The sequence below is a fragment of the Salmo trutta genome, chromosome 18 (genome assembly GCF_901001165.1).
Source record: "Salmo trutta chromosome 18, fSalTru1.1, whole genome shotgun sequence".
Taxonomy (NCBI): domain Eukaryota; kingdom Metazoa; phylum Chordata; class Actinopteri; order Salmoniformes; family Salmonidae; genus Salmo; species Salmo trutta.
The window spans coordinates 27,240,928-27,254,857 of NC_042974.1; the positions used below are offsets into that span (position 1 = coordinate 27,240,928).

Sequence of the window (13,930 nt, forward strand, 5' to 3'; positions counted from 1 at the left end):
ACCACCAACTTACCGTCCGAAGACAAGGCCGAGTATAGCCCACAAAATCTCCGCCATGGCACAACCCAAGGGGGGGGCGCCAACCCAGACAGGAAGACCACGTCAGTGACTCAACCCACTCAAGTGACGCACCCCTCCCATGGACGGCATGGAAGAACACCAGTAAGTCAGTGACTCAGCCCCTGTAATAGGGTTAGAGGCAGAGAATCCCAGTGGAAAGAGGGGAACCGGCAAGGCAGAGACAGCAAGGGCGGTTCGTTGCTCCAGCCTTTCCGTTCACCTTCACACTCCTGGGCCAGACTATACTTAATCATAGGACCTACTGAAGAGATAAGTCTTCAGTAAAGACTTAAAGGTTGAGACTGAGTCTGCGTCTCTCACATGGGTAGGCAGACCATTCCATAAAAATGGAGCTCTATAGGAGAAAGCCCTACCTCCAGCCGTTTGCTTAGAAATTCTAGGGACAATTAGGAGGCCTGCGTCTTGTGACCGTAGCGTACGTGTAGGTATGTACGGCTGGACCAAATCGGAAAGATAGGTAGGAGCAAGCCCATGTAATGCTTTGTAGGTTAGCAGTAAAACCTTGAAATCAGCCCTTGCCTTAACAGGAAGCCAGTGTAGGGAGGCTAGCACTGGAGTAATATGATCAAATTTTTTGGTTCTAGTCAGGATTCTAGCAGCCGTATTTAGCACTAACTGAAGTTTGTTTAGTGCTTTATCCGGGTAGCCGGAAAGTAGAGCATTGCAGTAGTCCAGCCTAGAAGTAACAAAAGCATGGATTAATTTTTCTGTTCTCATACAGTAGAACTAGTGACTCACATTGGAAATGTGCAGAGGTCAGGCCTTCGTAAAACGTGCTGGTATTGAACATAATAGTCAGACAACCGTGTTAGTGTTTTGAGTATGGAAATACATTGTCAGCTGCAGTAAAAGTGATCTCTGGCACTTGTAATTAAACATAAACACTTCTATACTTTTACTCTAGCGTGCTCTATTTAGAGGAAGCTAAAGGATATTTTTACTCTAGCGTGCTCTATTTAGAGGAAGCTAAAGGAAAATACCCATCGAGGACTTTCTGGTGTGGTCGACCAAGACAACCTGATGCTTTATGTCGGTTTTTACCAGCTTCCCATTTCTCTTGATTAGATTCCACTTAAAATTCCACCGCTCATGTGATTGAGAGAGGTCGTTGCAGACACCACATTCTGGTTAGACTGGTTCAGTTTGTCTGGAGGGACACTAAGCCCTAATTACCAGCTGTTGTTAAATGGACAGTATCTACACAGGGCAGTATCTACACAGGGCTCTACTGCAAACATAAATGTCAGAGCATGCACTGCTCCAGATTCAATAAGGGGAAGTTCTTAAAAATCTGGCACTGGCCTACACTCCTGGGAGGGGGTACAATATCAGCCAAGGGGGTTAAGCACACTCAAACAATAATTGTATGCCCAAACCTATTCCATAGCCTGTAATTAAAGGATTTTAATTCTTCAAGAAGAAAAATATATATTTCCCAGTGCTATGGAAATTGTCTAGATGCAGTCGTTCAATCCGCTGTGTGTTTTGACAATGACAGCATGTTTCGCATTGTCCTTGCATTGACATCCGTGCTCTGCTCCCATGGGCGTGGGCTGCGCTTGTATGGACACTGCAGGGTTGGGTAAGTGGGATGTTTTGTATTTCAAGCTGTCTCTCTCTCTCTCTCCCTGCCATGGTGACATAGCATCTATACTGCCACATAAACACTTATCTTGGGGCTGCAGTCACAGGGTGTGGGCCCTGTGTCTGCAGTATGAGAGAACTTTATCAGTCTTATCCCCTGTTGCTGAATGGGGCCAGGGACAGGCAACCATGCTGCAACTCCCCTCTCACGCTCTGAAGACTGTTGGATATGTTTGCCACTGTGTGCCCATAGCAATGGCTTCTCATTGATATGCTTTGCCATTCAAACCTGATTCCTGCACTAATCTGATCCTATGTACTTTCCTATGTATCTGTGTGAAATCATGCTTGGTGCTGATGAGCAACTCATCGTGGTAGCGAATGTTCCATGAATTAACCCGTACACATCCCACTGTTGTTGTTAGCAGTATGTACTTTCCAGTTTCCCAAAGAGTGTGTGAAAATTCACACGAACAAACTGGCCTTTTACGATGCCTTTGTCAATAGTCCGTGTTGAATGTAGACTGTGGAAACATACCTCATGTCTTTGTCCCATTGTGTTTGTCTGTTTTTCCCCTGGTGGTGTGAGGGATGGTCATATGTCAGGTGGCAGATGTCTCTGTGGTACTAGAATTCCGCTGACTGACATCTCTATTTATGGTCACTGTTTATGAGTCAGTGTATGATATTGTTGGTTTGATATCAGTGTAGGCCGGTTAGATCGGACTTATGTGTGATTGTGATATGACATATACACACTGTTTGTGTGTTTTATAGGTGATGAAAGTGGGTCAGCGTGAGGGGGCCTGGCCCGGCAGGTCTCTATGGTCTGTACAACAACTGGGACCAACTTAAGGAAAACTGGAGGATGGACCAGTCAAAACATTTCCCCAAAATATATCCTTATTCCTTTGTAGACATACAGTGCCTTCAGAAAGTATTCATACCCCTTGACTTTTTCCACATTTTGTTGTTACAGCCTGAATTCAAAATGTGTTTTTTTTCTCACATATCTACACACAATACCACATAATGACAAAGTGAAAACATGTTTTTGAAAGTTTAGCAAATTTATTGAAAATTAAATACAGAAATATCAAATTTATGTAAGTATTCACACCCCTGACTCAATACATTGTAGAAGCACCTTTGGCAGCGATTACAGATGTGAGTCTCTCTGGGTAAGTCTCTAAGAGCTTTCCACAGCTGGATTGTGCAACATTTTTCAATGATTCTTTTCAACATTCTTCAAGCTCTGTGAAATTGGTTTTTGATCATTACTACAGAACCATTTTCAGGTCTTGCCATAGATTTAAGTAGATTTAAGTGAAAACTAACTATGCCACTCAGGAACATTTTCTTCCACTAGCTTTGATGCATTCTTCTAACGTCATCAGAGTGTGCAGCTGAACACGGTATACTGGAAACACTTGGTTTAGTTTTAGTTAAAATAACAGTCTTTGTTAAACATAAATACCTAACTTGTTTTTGCATGAATTCCCGACACATTTAGCTTTTTAATTTTTTTTTATTGTATGGTTGAGAGGGATGAGGCGAAAGGAATGGCAAATAAGACTGGCTGCACAACTGATTGGCAAACGTACTGCAAATTGAGAAGTCGTGACTAAACTGAATATAATTAGAAACTACACTATGAAACAAAGATAAGTGACAAAGAATGATAGTTAATTTTGGGGAAAAAGGCAAACTCAGCTCCATCATTCAATGAATCAAATGGCTCATTCATTACAAAGCCGACTGATATTGGCAACTACTTTAATGATTTTCTCATTGGCAAGATTAGGCATGGGATGCCAGCAGCAAACGCTGACACTACACATCCAAGTATATCTGACCAAATTATGAAAGACAAGAATTGTAATTTCGAATTCCTTTTGTTGTATATCAACAAGTCTGACAACTTGGATGGAAAATTACTGAGGATAATAGCGGACGATATTGCCACTCCTATTTGCAATATCTTCAATTTAAGCCTACTAGAAAGTGTGTGTCCTCAGGCCTGGAAGGAAGCAAAAGTCATTCCGCTACCTAACAATAGTAAAGCCCCCTTTACTGGCTCAAATAGGCAACCAATCAGCCTTTTACCAACCCTTAGTAAAGTTTTGGGAAAAAATGGTTTTTGGCCTGATACTTTCAGCACACTTATAGGGAAGGACATTCAACAAGCACAGCACTTACACAAATTACTGATGATTGGCTGATAGAAATTGATAATAAAAAGATTGTGGGGGCTGTTTTGTTAGACTTCAGTGCGGCTTTTGACATTATCAATCATAGTCTGCTGCTGGAAAAACATGTGTTATGGTTTTACATCCCCTGCTGTGTTGTGGAAAAAGAGTTACCTATTATGGTGGAAATTTGCAAGATTATGTTATAATACTTTTATTGCATCAAATGGTTGTTTTATGCAACAGAATAGAGTATTCTTATAAGTATCGTGTGTGTGTTCTACTTAGGATGGGCCTCTGGGAGATAACACTGACAGGAGCCTTATGTCTTTTGGGTGATAAAACCTAAAGAGCATTCCAGAGCTTAATGTTTCTGTTCTATATGGTACCAGGGAGAGATGACCCCAGGGCCAGACCAATTTAGCTAGTTAGCTTGCGCTTGCTAGCTAATTTATCCTATTTAGCTAGCTTGCTGTTGCTAGCTAATTTGTCCTGGGATATAAACATTGAGTTGTTATTTTATCTGAAATGCACAAGGTTGTCTACTCTGACAATTAATCCACACATAAAACGGTCAACCGAATCGTTTCTAGTCATCTCTCCTCCTTCCAGGCTTTTTCTTCTCTTGACTTTATATTGCAATTGGCAACTTTCATAAATTAGGTGCAGTACCGCCACTGACCTCGTTCGTCTTTCAGTCACCCACATGGGTATAACCAATGAGGAGATGGCACGTGGGTACCTGCTTCTATAAACCAATGAGGAGATGGGAGAGGCAGGACTTGCAGCGCGATTTGCGTCACAAATTGAACTGACTTCTATTTTAGCCCTTGGCAACGCAGATGCTTGTTGGCGCGCGCGAGCAGTGTGGGTGCAATAATTGAATAACATGCATGTCTAAATTTATTTTGCAACGCTCGCGCACGTGACGCGGTGTAGTCAGCCTGTTAGACAATCTTTGTACCCTGGTGGTGTACAGCTTTCATGGAAATATGAACAAAGGCGATGTTTAACTTTCTTATGTTGGGGTCACTAGAATAAGTCACCAAATTTGAAGTTGAACAAAATATAATTTAGGGGGTTTTCTTTGCTGTTAAACACAGTGGCACCCTTAAGACAACACATGGGTTAAGTGCCTTGCTCAAGGGCACATCAGATTTCTTCTACTCGCCCACCGCTCTTAACTGCTAGACTACCTACCTCGTAATGTCCTACCAAGCCATCTTGTGATTTCACCTGACATGCCAAAGATAAAGATGTAAACAAGAGGAAAAGGAAGCTATAAAGTCTATTCTGCTTATCACTACTGTAATCATATGTCAGAAGCAATATGATTTATTGCTTTGATTGCTGTTTCAAAGGAGAACCAATGTCTTCCCTTTTCTAGCTCAAAAGGTGAAAGTCATTGTTAAGTAACCAAGCCAAGTCTATATTTGGGTTGATCTTTGGCTAATGTCGGTCATCATGGGAAGACTGCCGCAACTGGTTTTATGTAATCCACAACTCGGTTGCAACAGCAGAAAATATTATTGGCATCAGCACAACATTGTATAACGCTGCACTGTGCATTTCTCAAGACTAACAGCCTATGCTTGCAACTTGGTTTGGGCAATAAATGTTCAAAACGCAACACTAGGTTTCCGAAAGAAGGCAGTTCAACCACAGCACTCAAGGTTTACTTGTTTTTATTAAGAGTTAAGTATGGTACAGGTATCACTCCAGAGAGCATAACACAAGTGATCATATGGATAGTTCTATTTTACGGTACAAAGCATTTGCACAGGCGCACCAGATGAACTGTATCAAACACTAGAACCATTCATCGAGCACCATAGACGGGTTGGCTGACGTCAAGAAACTGATGTGCGCATCAATATGTCCGGAAGCCGCACATTATAACTGAATGGTCAGATAGCTAGCAACAATGACAAAGCTGCCATGTGGGGAATCGTAAGTGGCTCATATATTATTTATACCATTTATTGTTTTGACTGATTTCATGTCAAAGCAAATATGGCTAAAATTCACTAGCCAACCAACAAATGTAACTATGTATTTGAGAGAAGTGCTCATTGTGCAAATATATTTGGTTTTCAATTAACATTGAGACTAAATATAGTTTAAATGTTGTCAATCTAAACCAACCGTCTGTTTTGCCCCATAGTTGAGCACCCGTCAGTTTTGTTGCTAAACAACCAACCCGTCCTGTGGTGTTTCTCCTCTCCAACTCCTTCAGAGAGCCATGTACACATTTTCAACAATCTTTGTTCTAAGCACTATGGAGAGACAGCTAAAGAAGTATTATGCAGAAAGACGTACACAAAAGTTCATCAATACATGTTCTTTTGATAGGTACTAAAATGTTTACGCGGTAGATGTTTTCTTCGTTGGATTCAGCCAATCGAAAGTCATATCAATGGAAACTCGATATTGGACACAACGTTTTCAGCTTGCATCTTTTGTAACATGAAAACACTTGCACAGCAGTGGAAATCTCAACACACAGGTGATATATAGGAGGCAAGCCGACCCTGTTTTCACAATGGATCCGCTAAATACAATGAAGCAAACTTTAGGCAAATAAAGCAGAACCAGAATTATGGTAGTGCGATAAGGGTAGATGTATTGGGAATGCCTTTAGGTTTAGATTGTAAAATCAGAAGACATAACAATGAAAAGAATGGCTTGGTTTACATTACTTGATACTCTTATTTGAGTATAAGGGTTAACCAAATACCCACAAGGCATAGTCACTACAAAAACCAGCCATTCATATTAGTGACATACATTTCAGAACCCTTTACCACATTCCATAAAAACAAGTGTTCCTAAAACATGTTTGATTCAAATATCTTATTTCTGTCGCACCAAACCCTCCTGCCTCACGTCACCCCCAAATTAAAGGAAAATAATGTTACATATTCATGTGAGCTGGTCCTTTCGGGACTAGTGATTCTCAGTCACATTGCGGATTCGCTTTAGAGCCCAAGGCTAATCTTGCTAGCTTGACAAGGTATTGACAACACTGTGATTATAGGATGCAAATTCACAGAATTCCATCAGACCTAAATGCTCAGAACAATCAGATAATGGTAGTAGCTCCAGTAACCCCAGTCTACTTCAGACTGGGGGCAGGAGGCATATCTCCATGACAACAAAGGAAAATAAAATTAAAAAAGCCCAGTCCCAGGAGAGAATTGCAGGAAAAGGGGAATCAAGACATTGTGTGCGAGGATCAGCATTGAAGTGGCTCCTCAAAAAATATCTTCAGAAAACTACTGCATATACTTGTCACATCTGGAAAAGACAGGGAAAGGAAGTCTAATTAATCCAGGAACAAATAATGAACAAAATGGACCAAAATAATCCAATGTTGGTGTTCAGAGAAATACGACTATTTCAACATTTCTCAAACTCGGTCCTGGGGACCCCAAGGGGTACAGCTTTTGGTTTTTGCCCTAGCACTACACAGCTGACTCAAATAATCAACTCAACTTGAAATCGGCTTTGTAGTGCTACGGCAAAAACCAAAGAGGTGCACCCCTTAGGGACTATTAAGATTCTTACCTGTATAGGGACCCTGTGTAGCCACTTCTCTTTGTCTCCACCGATTTTCATACAGGAAAATAGATCACATACTGTGGGAGGGGCAAGTCGCTCCTGAAATCAGACCAAGGAACACAGTATGGTCAGTGACCCAGCTTTTGCTTGAGGCTTAAATAGATTCACTGGTTGACAGATTACAAAAAAAAAGTATTACAAAGACTACTATACATGAGTTTGTCCCATCAGTCCATGATCAATAACCTTACCTGAGCATTGGCCCTCTTGCGGACAAGCCACTTGTCTTCCTCTGGTTCTGTGCTGGGTTGCTCCTTTGTTGTCTCCTGACTCAGTGTGGCAGCGGTGCTACTGTGTGTCTTCTCAGGTAAAATCCAGCACTCTGGCTGCAGTGGTTTGCTTAAAGGACTTTCTGACTTGGGGCCATTGAACTGGGAGCTGTGTTCCTCCATGCTGGCCTTTTCACCCTGGGAGGCTGGTGGAGACAACCAGGCTGAGAGGGATGACATGACTGGGGATGTGGAACCCGTGGTCTTGCGAGGCTCGCTAGGGTAGAGCCAGGCCTCCAGGATGGCCTGAACCTTCTGTTCTTGCTCTTGATAGTCGAGGATGGACTGCTTGCTGAGGTTGTTCTTGTCCACAGAGACCCCGTTCTTGTCCCGACCCTCCTTCTTGAGGAGCCAGGCGCAGAGGGCTTCTTTGCCGCAGTTCTTGTCACACACACACTGAGAGTAGCTGGAGCAGGACTCGTTGGCTTTGCACGACTGCTGTACTGGAATAGCCTGCTGCAGCCAGATCTCCACAGAGCTGGGTGTGTTGGGGGTTTGGGGTGTGGTGGTGGCAGGGGTGATGGCTGCTGAGGCTGGGAGGGTCTTCAGGCACAAGAGTTTGCCCAGGTTCTCAATCGCCACAGGCTTGGTGTGGGTCGCACAGCACGATCCGCAGTCGGATTTGAGCAGCCACTCGCTGGAGGAGAAGCCCTCCTGGAAAGGTTTGAAGATCTGCTTCCACCTGTCAGGTTCAGATGCCTGGCAGCTCTTGCTGGTGGTTTCCTTGGCAACAGTTGCCGGGGTGATGAGCCAGTCGCTCAGTTCATCCGTCTTAGTCCACTCTTCCTCCCCCTCCTCTTGGCCCACCTCTTCCTCCAGAGCCATGTCTAACTCAGACTCATCGATTTTCTCGATGGAGAAGGTTGAGCTGCTGCTACAGCTGGTTCTCTCTCTGATGGGAGTCTTCTTTTGCAGCCACATCTCCAGATTATTCAGCTGGCCCCAGGCCTTGTGGAAGTCAAAGGGGGCCATGGGGCAAGATGACTGAAGGACAGAGGAAAAAGAAAACAGTCCAGATGCTAAAAATAGTCGGTGTAATCAGCCATGCAACTCGAAATTTCAACACTATTTTGACTTATTAACTTCAAAATGGGTTTTCATGTGAAATTAGATGTGGTATATGTAAATTAAAAGTTCATCCTGTTTCTCGATAGACTAAAGACCACAAAGAAGTTAATTTCCCGCCATCTGCTCTCACCTGAACATCCCTGCGGGTGATCAACCAATCCTGTGGGTTCTTGCTCAACTGGTATCCAACTGGGGCAGTAGTCTCTAGACGGTTTCCAAGGAGCCAGTCGGCAAGAGGTGCAGACGACTCCACCCTCTACAAACAAACAAAAAACGAGTGGGCATGTCAGTACAGTGTATTTCTGTGTGGGTGGGGACTTTATGCAAAAGCAATCCAGAGTCACCACCGCTTTAGATGGAAAAGTGTCATCTGTGACATCAAGGTACAAACCTGTTTCTTAGCTGCGATTGGACAACCCTCCTGAAGCCACTGTCGCTCGCTGGCATTTGAGCTTTGAGAGACGATATTCAGCACAGGGCCTCCTTCCACGTGCTGGGGAGGTGAAAGGGAAGTTATGAACATTATATCAATAGTGACCGTGGGAGATGTCACGGTATTATGTAAGAAGCACTAACACATAACATGGATTGAGGAACTAGGCAGTCAGTCATCTAGGACAGCATAACCAGTAGAATCACTATGTTACCTCAAAACTCCAATCCCCCAGCATGTTGATAACATGCAATTGTATACCTCCACAAAGAACATCAGAATTTGTTTTTCCTAACACTCTTTCCTTGACTACAACTGATATTAAATATAAAAATGTACATGTTAAAAACCTAGGATATATACCTTTAGTAAACCTAAGCCGTGTGTGCATTTCTGCTTGTAGCTCCCAGTGGGTCACGTACCTGGGTGGCAATGGTGCCAAAGGAGGTGATGGCCTGGCGCAGGGAACGAGTGTCAGCCTGGAAGCTCATCTCAGGGGTTTCCTCAGGAGTCAGCTTCAGAGAAGATAACCTGAACACAGAGACATTTTAGTAGTCCACCCAAAATTCACCACACACATCTCGCCATCCTCTTCTAAACGCATTCCATGCTTCAGGATGACAACGATAGAGGTATTATGGAAGCAAATACAGAAAGGCTGAGATGATAGCTCAAGCGCCATGTCTTAAGCGGGCTCCCAAACCACATTCGATCCAAGACAGAGGCCATTGTGCCGTCTCGTACTTTTCCATGCAGCCGGTGAGCTGGTTGGCCAGGTCGTTGCTGTTGGAGTTTTCCAGCTGATGGATGAGAATGTCAAACTGGCCTCGGAGCTGTGGGCAAAAGAGAGAGGGAGAGAAAAGGAGAAGGTCAGACCTGGCGCCATTAACCCGAAGAGGTGGTCACTGAAGTAAGAAACAAAATGGAACTTGATCTTCAGAGGTTTCTGAGCAGACACTGTGCAGAGTGCAGTGAATCTTACAGTGAGTGTGCAGACACCTGGGTTAATACTCACCAAGTGAAGCTGATGTAGCTGTGCCTGCAGAGCCTCTCCCTTTAGCTGCTGCACAAGGTCAATCTGCTCCAGGAGCCACACCTCACGGGAACGCATAGACTCCAGGTGTCTGCTGATACAGGTGTGAAGCTGGGACTTCACCTGTAAACACAAGAGAAATGAGCAAAACGGTAAAAAATATATATATAATAATAATAATAATAATAATAATAATAATAATCTGCATACGAGAATCCATACACACACACAAATACGAACACTGCTGTCAAGTCATGGCCCTGAGAACTGATACAGAACACTCAAGGGCTGAGTAGCTTCTTCAATCTCCTGCTGCTGACACTAAGCAAGGTCAGATGCACAGACAAGACAGCACACTGACCTATACACCCATCTGCAATCTGCTCCAAGCATAAGGGCGAAGAAGGGAATTCACATAAGGTTTTACCTATTCCTCTGCTGGTTAGTCAGAAAAGGGTTGAATGATTCTCTAAGACGCAGTGAGAAGTGAGCTGCTGCAGTAGTGGATGCTCTGCTGTCGGTGTACTCTCAGACGGCAACGACCAGCCTCTCCCCCTGCTGCTGCCTTATAAAAAGGCAGGTCTGGGGAACTCTATTAAGTAGTCATGCTTCAATTATTGGTCTCTCCGGTTCCCTTTCTCACCCTCATAACATGAGCTACATACTAATCATTAACTGTGGTCACGACAGGAGGACAAAGACCCATTTTAACAACACATCTAAGATATCAGGGCTTAGCCTGTCTGCCACAGTTATGACATACAATAATGCCATGGATCACTTTGTGGAATACTAATGATTACCCTGCCAGGTGTACTAGGCTTCCCAGCACATCAAAACATACACCCAATAGCCATCTGCCTTCCTGAGGCCTGGGGTGACTAACCATGGTGCTTGTCCTAAATCCTTGAAAACTACTTTGTTTAGAGCATAGAGCCCATTGTATGTCCTGACATAACCGGAGCACAAAGACTGACAAAGTGGGGGTTCCTCCTGAGCCACTAGAACTGTGTCATTCCTGGGTGGGGCCAAGGGTTATAAGAGGGTCTTCTGACTCACCTCTCTGGAGTTATCCTGGAGCTGGACCTCAGCCCTCGTCACCCCGCCGATGGCGTCCTCCAGCTGACAGCGGGCCTGCACACACTGCCTGAGGGTGGCCTTCTCTCGCTCCTCCACAGTAAACATTCTGCAGAGAGGCACAACTATTACAGGGTTAACCTTTGCGATGTAGTATGTTACTTTGACAGAACATCATTTCTTTGCGTTTTCTTTCCAAAGACTTAAATCCTCCCTTTGTTCAGTGAACCACTGTCTGCTTTAGGGGGTTGAGCTTGAACAATCGACAAAACTCATTGGCTATGCACTAGTAAAGTGAGTGCTTCCCCTAGTCTAAATATTATGTGAGAATGGAAATATGTTACTGTCAGCACTGAGGTTAAATTTCTGTTCCTTTTTGCTGTGAAACCCCCACATCAACTCTCGCTTTCCTGCTCTCTCTCCGTTTTCACTTCTGCTTTACATCTCTTAACACAGAGAATTTTGGGGAAAGTAAGTATCAGATTTAAGAAATTAAACAAGGTGCATACTACCATTACAGTAGACTAATTGTCATTGTGACCACCAACAGACTCATGATCAGGGTCCAGGCTCCACAGGGAGATCCTACTATACCAAATATACTGTATACTGTTAAATCACTAGCATGTCTGGAGACTCCCGAAAATTGTTAATTTTAGCAAGGGCATTAAGTTGGAAGGAATGTTTAGGCTAGGCTATTAGTTCTGAATTGGTCTCATAGCTTCTTGTTGACTCAGCCCAACACCAGCTTTGAGGTCTCTCACATAATATCCCTCACTCTGTCATCATTGAGCCCACAAAACCGCATCCTAAAATGTTTGCTCAATCACTACCTGTCATAGCCATTGTGCCGGGTTTTTGACAGATTAGTTTCATTTAGGATATCGGTTCCCAAGTATTCACACATAAAGACGTATGTGATCGTATCTCAATGTAAACAAGGTATGATGAATTTTTTGTTATTTTCAAATGCAATCTCTTTTTGGACATTATTATAATAATTTGTACGCTACAAATTGACAACTATGTTCCGGCCCCCTAAACATGCATTCTCTTCGCCAAAAATCGTCCCACCATTTAATCGAGTTTTAACCGGTTGGTCAATACATTTATGCGGGTTTAAATGTAATGTAACCTTAACTCCGGTAAAAAATGGAGGCGCTTGTCTCGACGAGGCTCGAATCGTCCAGCTGGCCATGTAAGAACATGGTGTATTCTTGAAAAACAGCCGTACAACGCCAACCACAAACTCCTAAGGTTATAGCTACCTTGTGTTGCTGGGTCTCCAGTGATATCTCTCCGTTTAAATCCTTTGATATAGCTCCCTTGCTGTTTGCTTTCATGTGCCATTTATTTATCAAGGCCGGTTGCTACGTCATAGGTTGTTTCCGTCAGATAGTGGGCAAAGCAACCCTTTCTTCTATTTCTATGGAGCAAACAGCATCAGTTTCACATTCCACACGTACACCACCACTAGTAGGAAGAGAAGGGCCCTTCAAAGGGGGTTCAAGACAGACAAGCGAATCCTTTTCAGCTTGTCATACACACACAACCCCCAAAAAATGCACAAGCCCAAGGCGCGATGCACACGAATGATTTTCCATGTGGGAAATACACTTCCAGCCACCACCAGAAAGGCGAAGAGTTCCACACTCACTATTTCATATGATTGGGAAAATTGCACAAATATAACAGCTGATTCTTTCCCATAGTGATACAAATCAAATTTGATTGGTCACATACACATGGTTAGCATATGTTATTGCGAGTGTAGCGAAATCCTGATCCTGGGGTCTCGAAGGGGTACACATTTTTATTTTTGCCCTAGCACTACACATCTAATTCCACTAATCAACTCATTAAATATTTGATTGGTGGAATCAGGTGTTAGGGCAAAAATAATTAAATTGTATTTGTCACAATGTTACGTGTGTAGCAGATGTTATTGCGGGTGTTGCGAAATGTGCACCCCCAGGACTAGGCGAAACACTGCCTGGGTGGGGATCCCATATAACACTATCGATTATTACCAGCATGTTATCTATAGCTACCTAGTATAATTAAACAAATGCAGTCTCTTGGCTGTTTCATACAGCTTGCCCGCTCAATTAAGTCGAAAGACGTTTAGCTACTCGCTTGCATTATTGTAGCAACTAACTTCACTTTAGCTAATTTGTGTGCGCAAAGGTCGTTAGCTAAAACAGCTAACAGAGTTAGACAGGTGCCGTTGTTTCAGAACTTAGTAGCTAAATGTTTACATGCCACCGGCAGCACCTACCCTTTCCCTTTGTATTGCACTTTTGACTTAGACATCGATGTAACTAGCTCAGTGGTTTTAAAAATATAATGAACACCGGCAAAAGTCAACTGCTTCTCTTTTCACCGGGAAAAACCCAATCAAGTATATAAACCCTGGATTGCATATGTATTGGCCATTGTGAGGATTTGAAGCCGTCGGTCGGCCATATTGGCACTTCCAAGTAGGAGCATCCTCCATAGGAATGAATCGAATTCTACAGTATTTCAATTAAATGTTCAGGACAAAATTACAAATAAGTATTTTGTTGTAGTGGAG

At 43.3% G+C, this 13,930-nt stretch overlaps 1 protein-coding gene across 4 annotated transcripts; it reads right to left on the bottom strand.

Moving 5' to 3' along the window:
• Window positions 1-5,522: 5,522 nt before the first annotated feature.
• Window positions 5,523-13,726, bottom strand: LOC115153096 (nuclear receptor coactivator 4). 4 transcript variants are annotated; one of them, XM_029698153.1, is made up of 10 exons: window positions 13,634-13,726; window positions 11,338-11,464; window positions 10,261-10,401; window positions 9,990-10,078; window positions 9,668-9,776; window positions 9,204-9,305; window positions 8,943-9,068; window positions 7,667-8,728; window positions 7,422-7,514; window positions 5,523-7,151 (listed from the first exon to the last, which is right to left on the bottom strand). In XM_029698153.1, exons 1-10 carry the CDS (start codon window positions 13,666-13,668, stop codon window positions 7,146-7,148), a joined length of 1,890 nt encoding a protein of 629 aa, XP_029554013.1. In that variant the 5' UTR covers window positions 13,669-13,726; the 3' UTR covers window positions 5,523-7,145. The 4 variants fall into 4 exon arrangements, with proteins under 4 accessions (XP_029554013.1, XP_029554014.1, XP_029554012.1 ...); XM_029698154.1 differs by lacking the exon at window positions 13,634-13,726 and adding an exon at window positions 12,624-12,857; XM_029698152.1 differs by lacking the exon at window positions 13,634-13,726 and adding an exon at window positions 12,624-12,856 and having other exon boundaries at window positions 11,338-11,480.
• Between the last annotated feature and the right edge of the window lie 204 nt (window positions 13,727-13,930).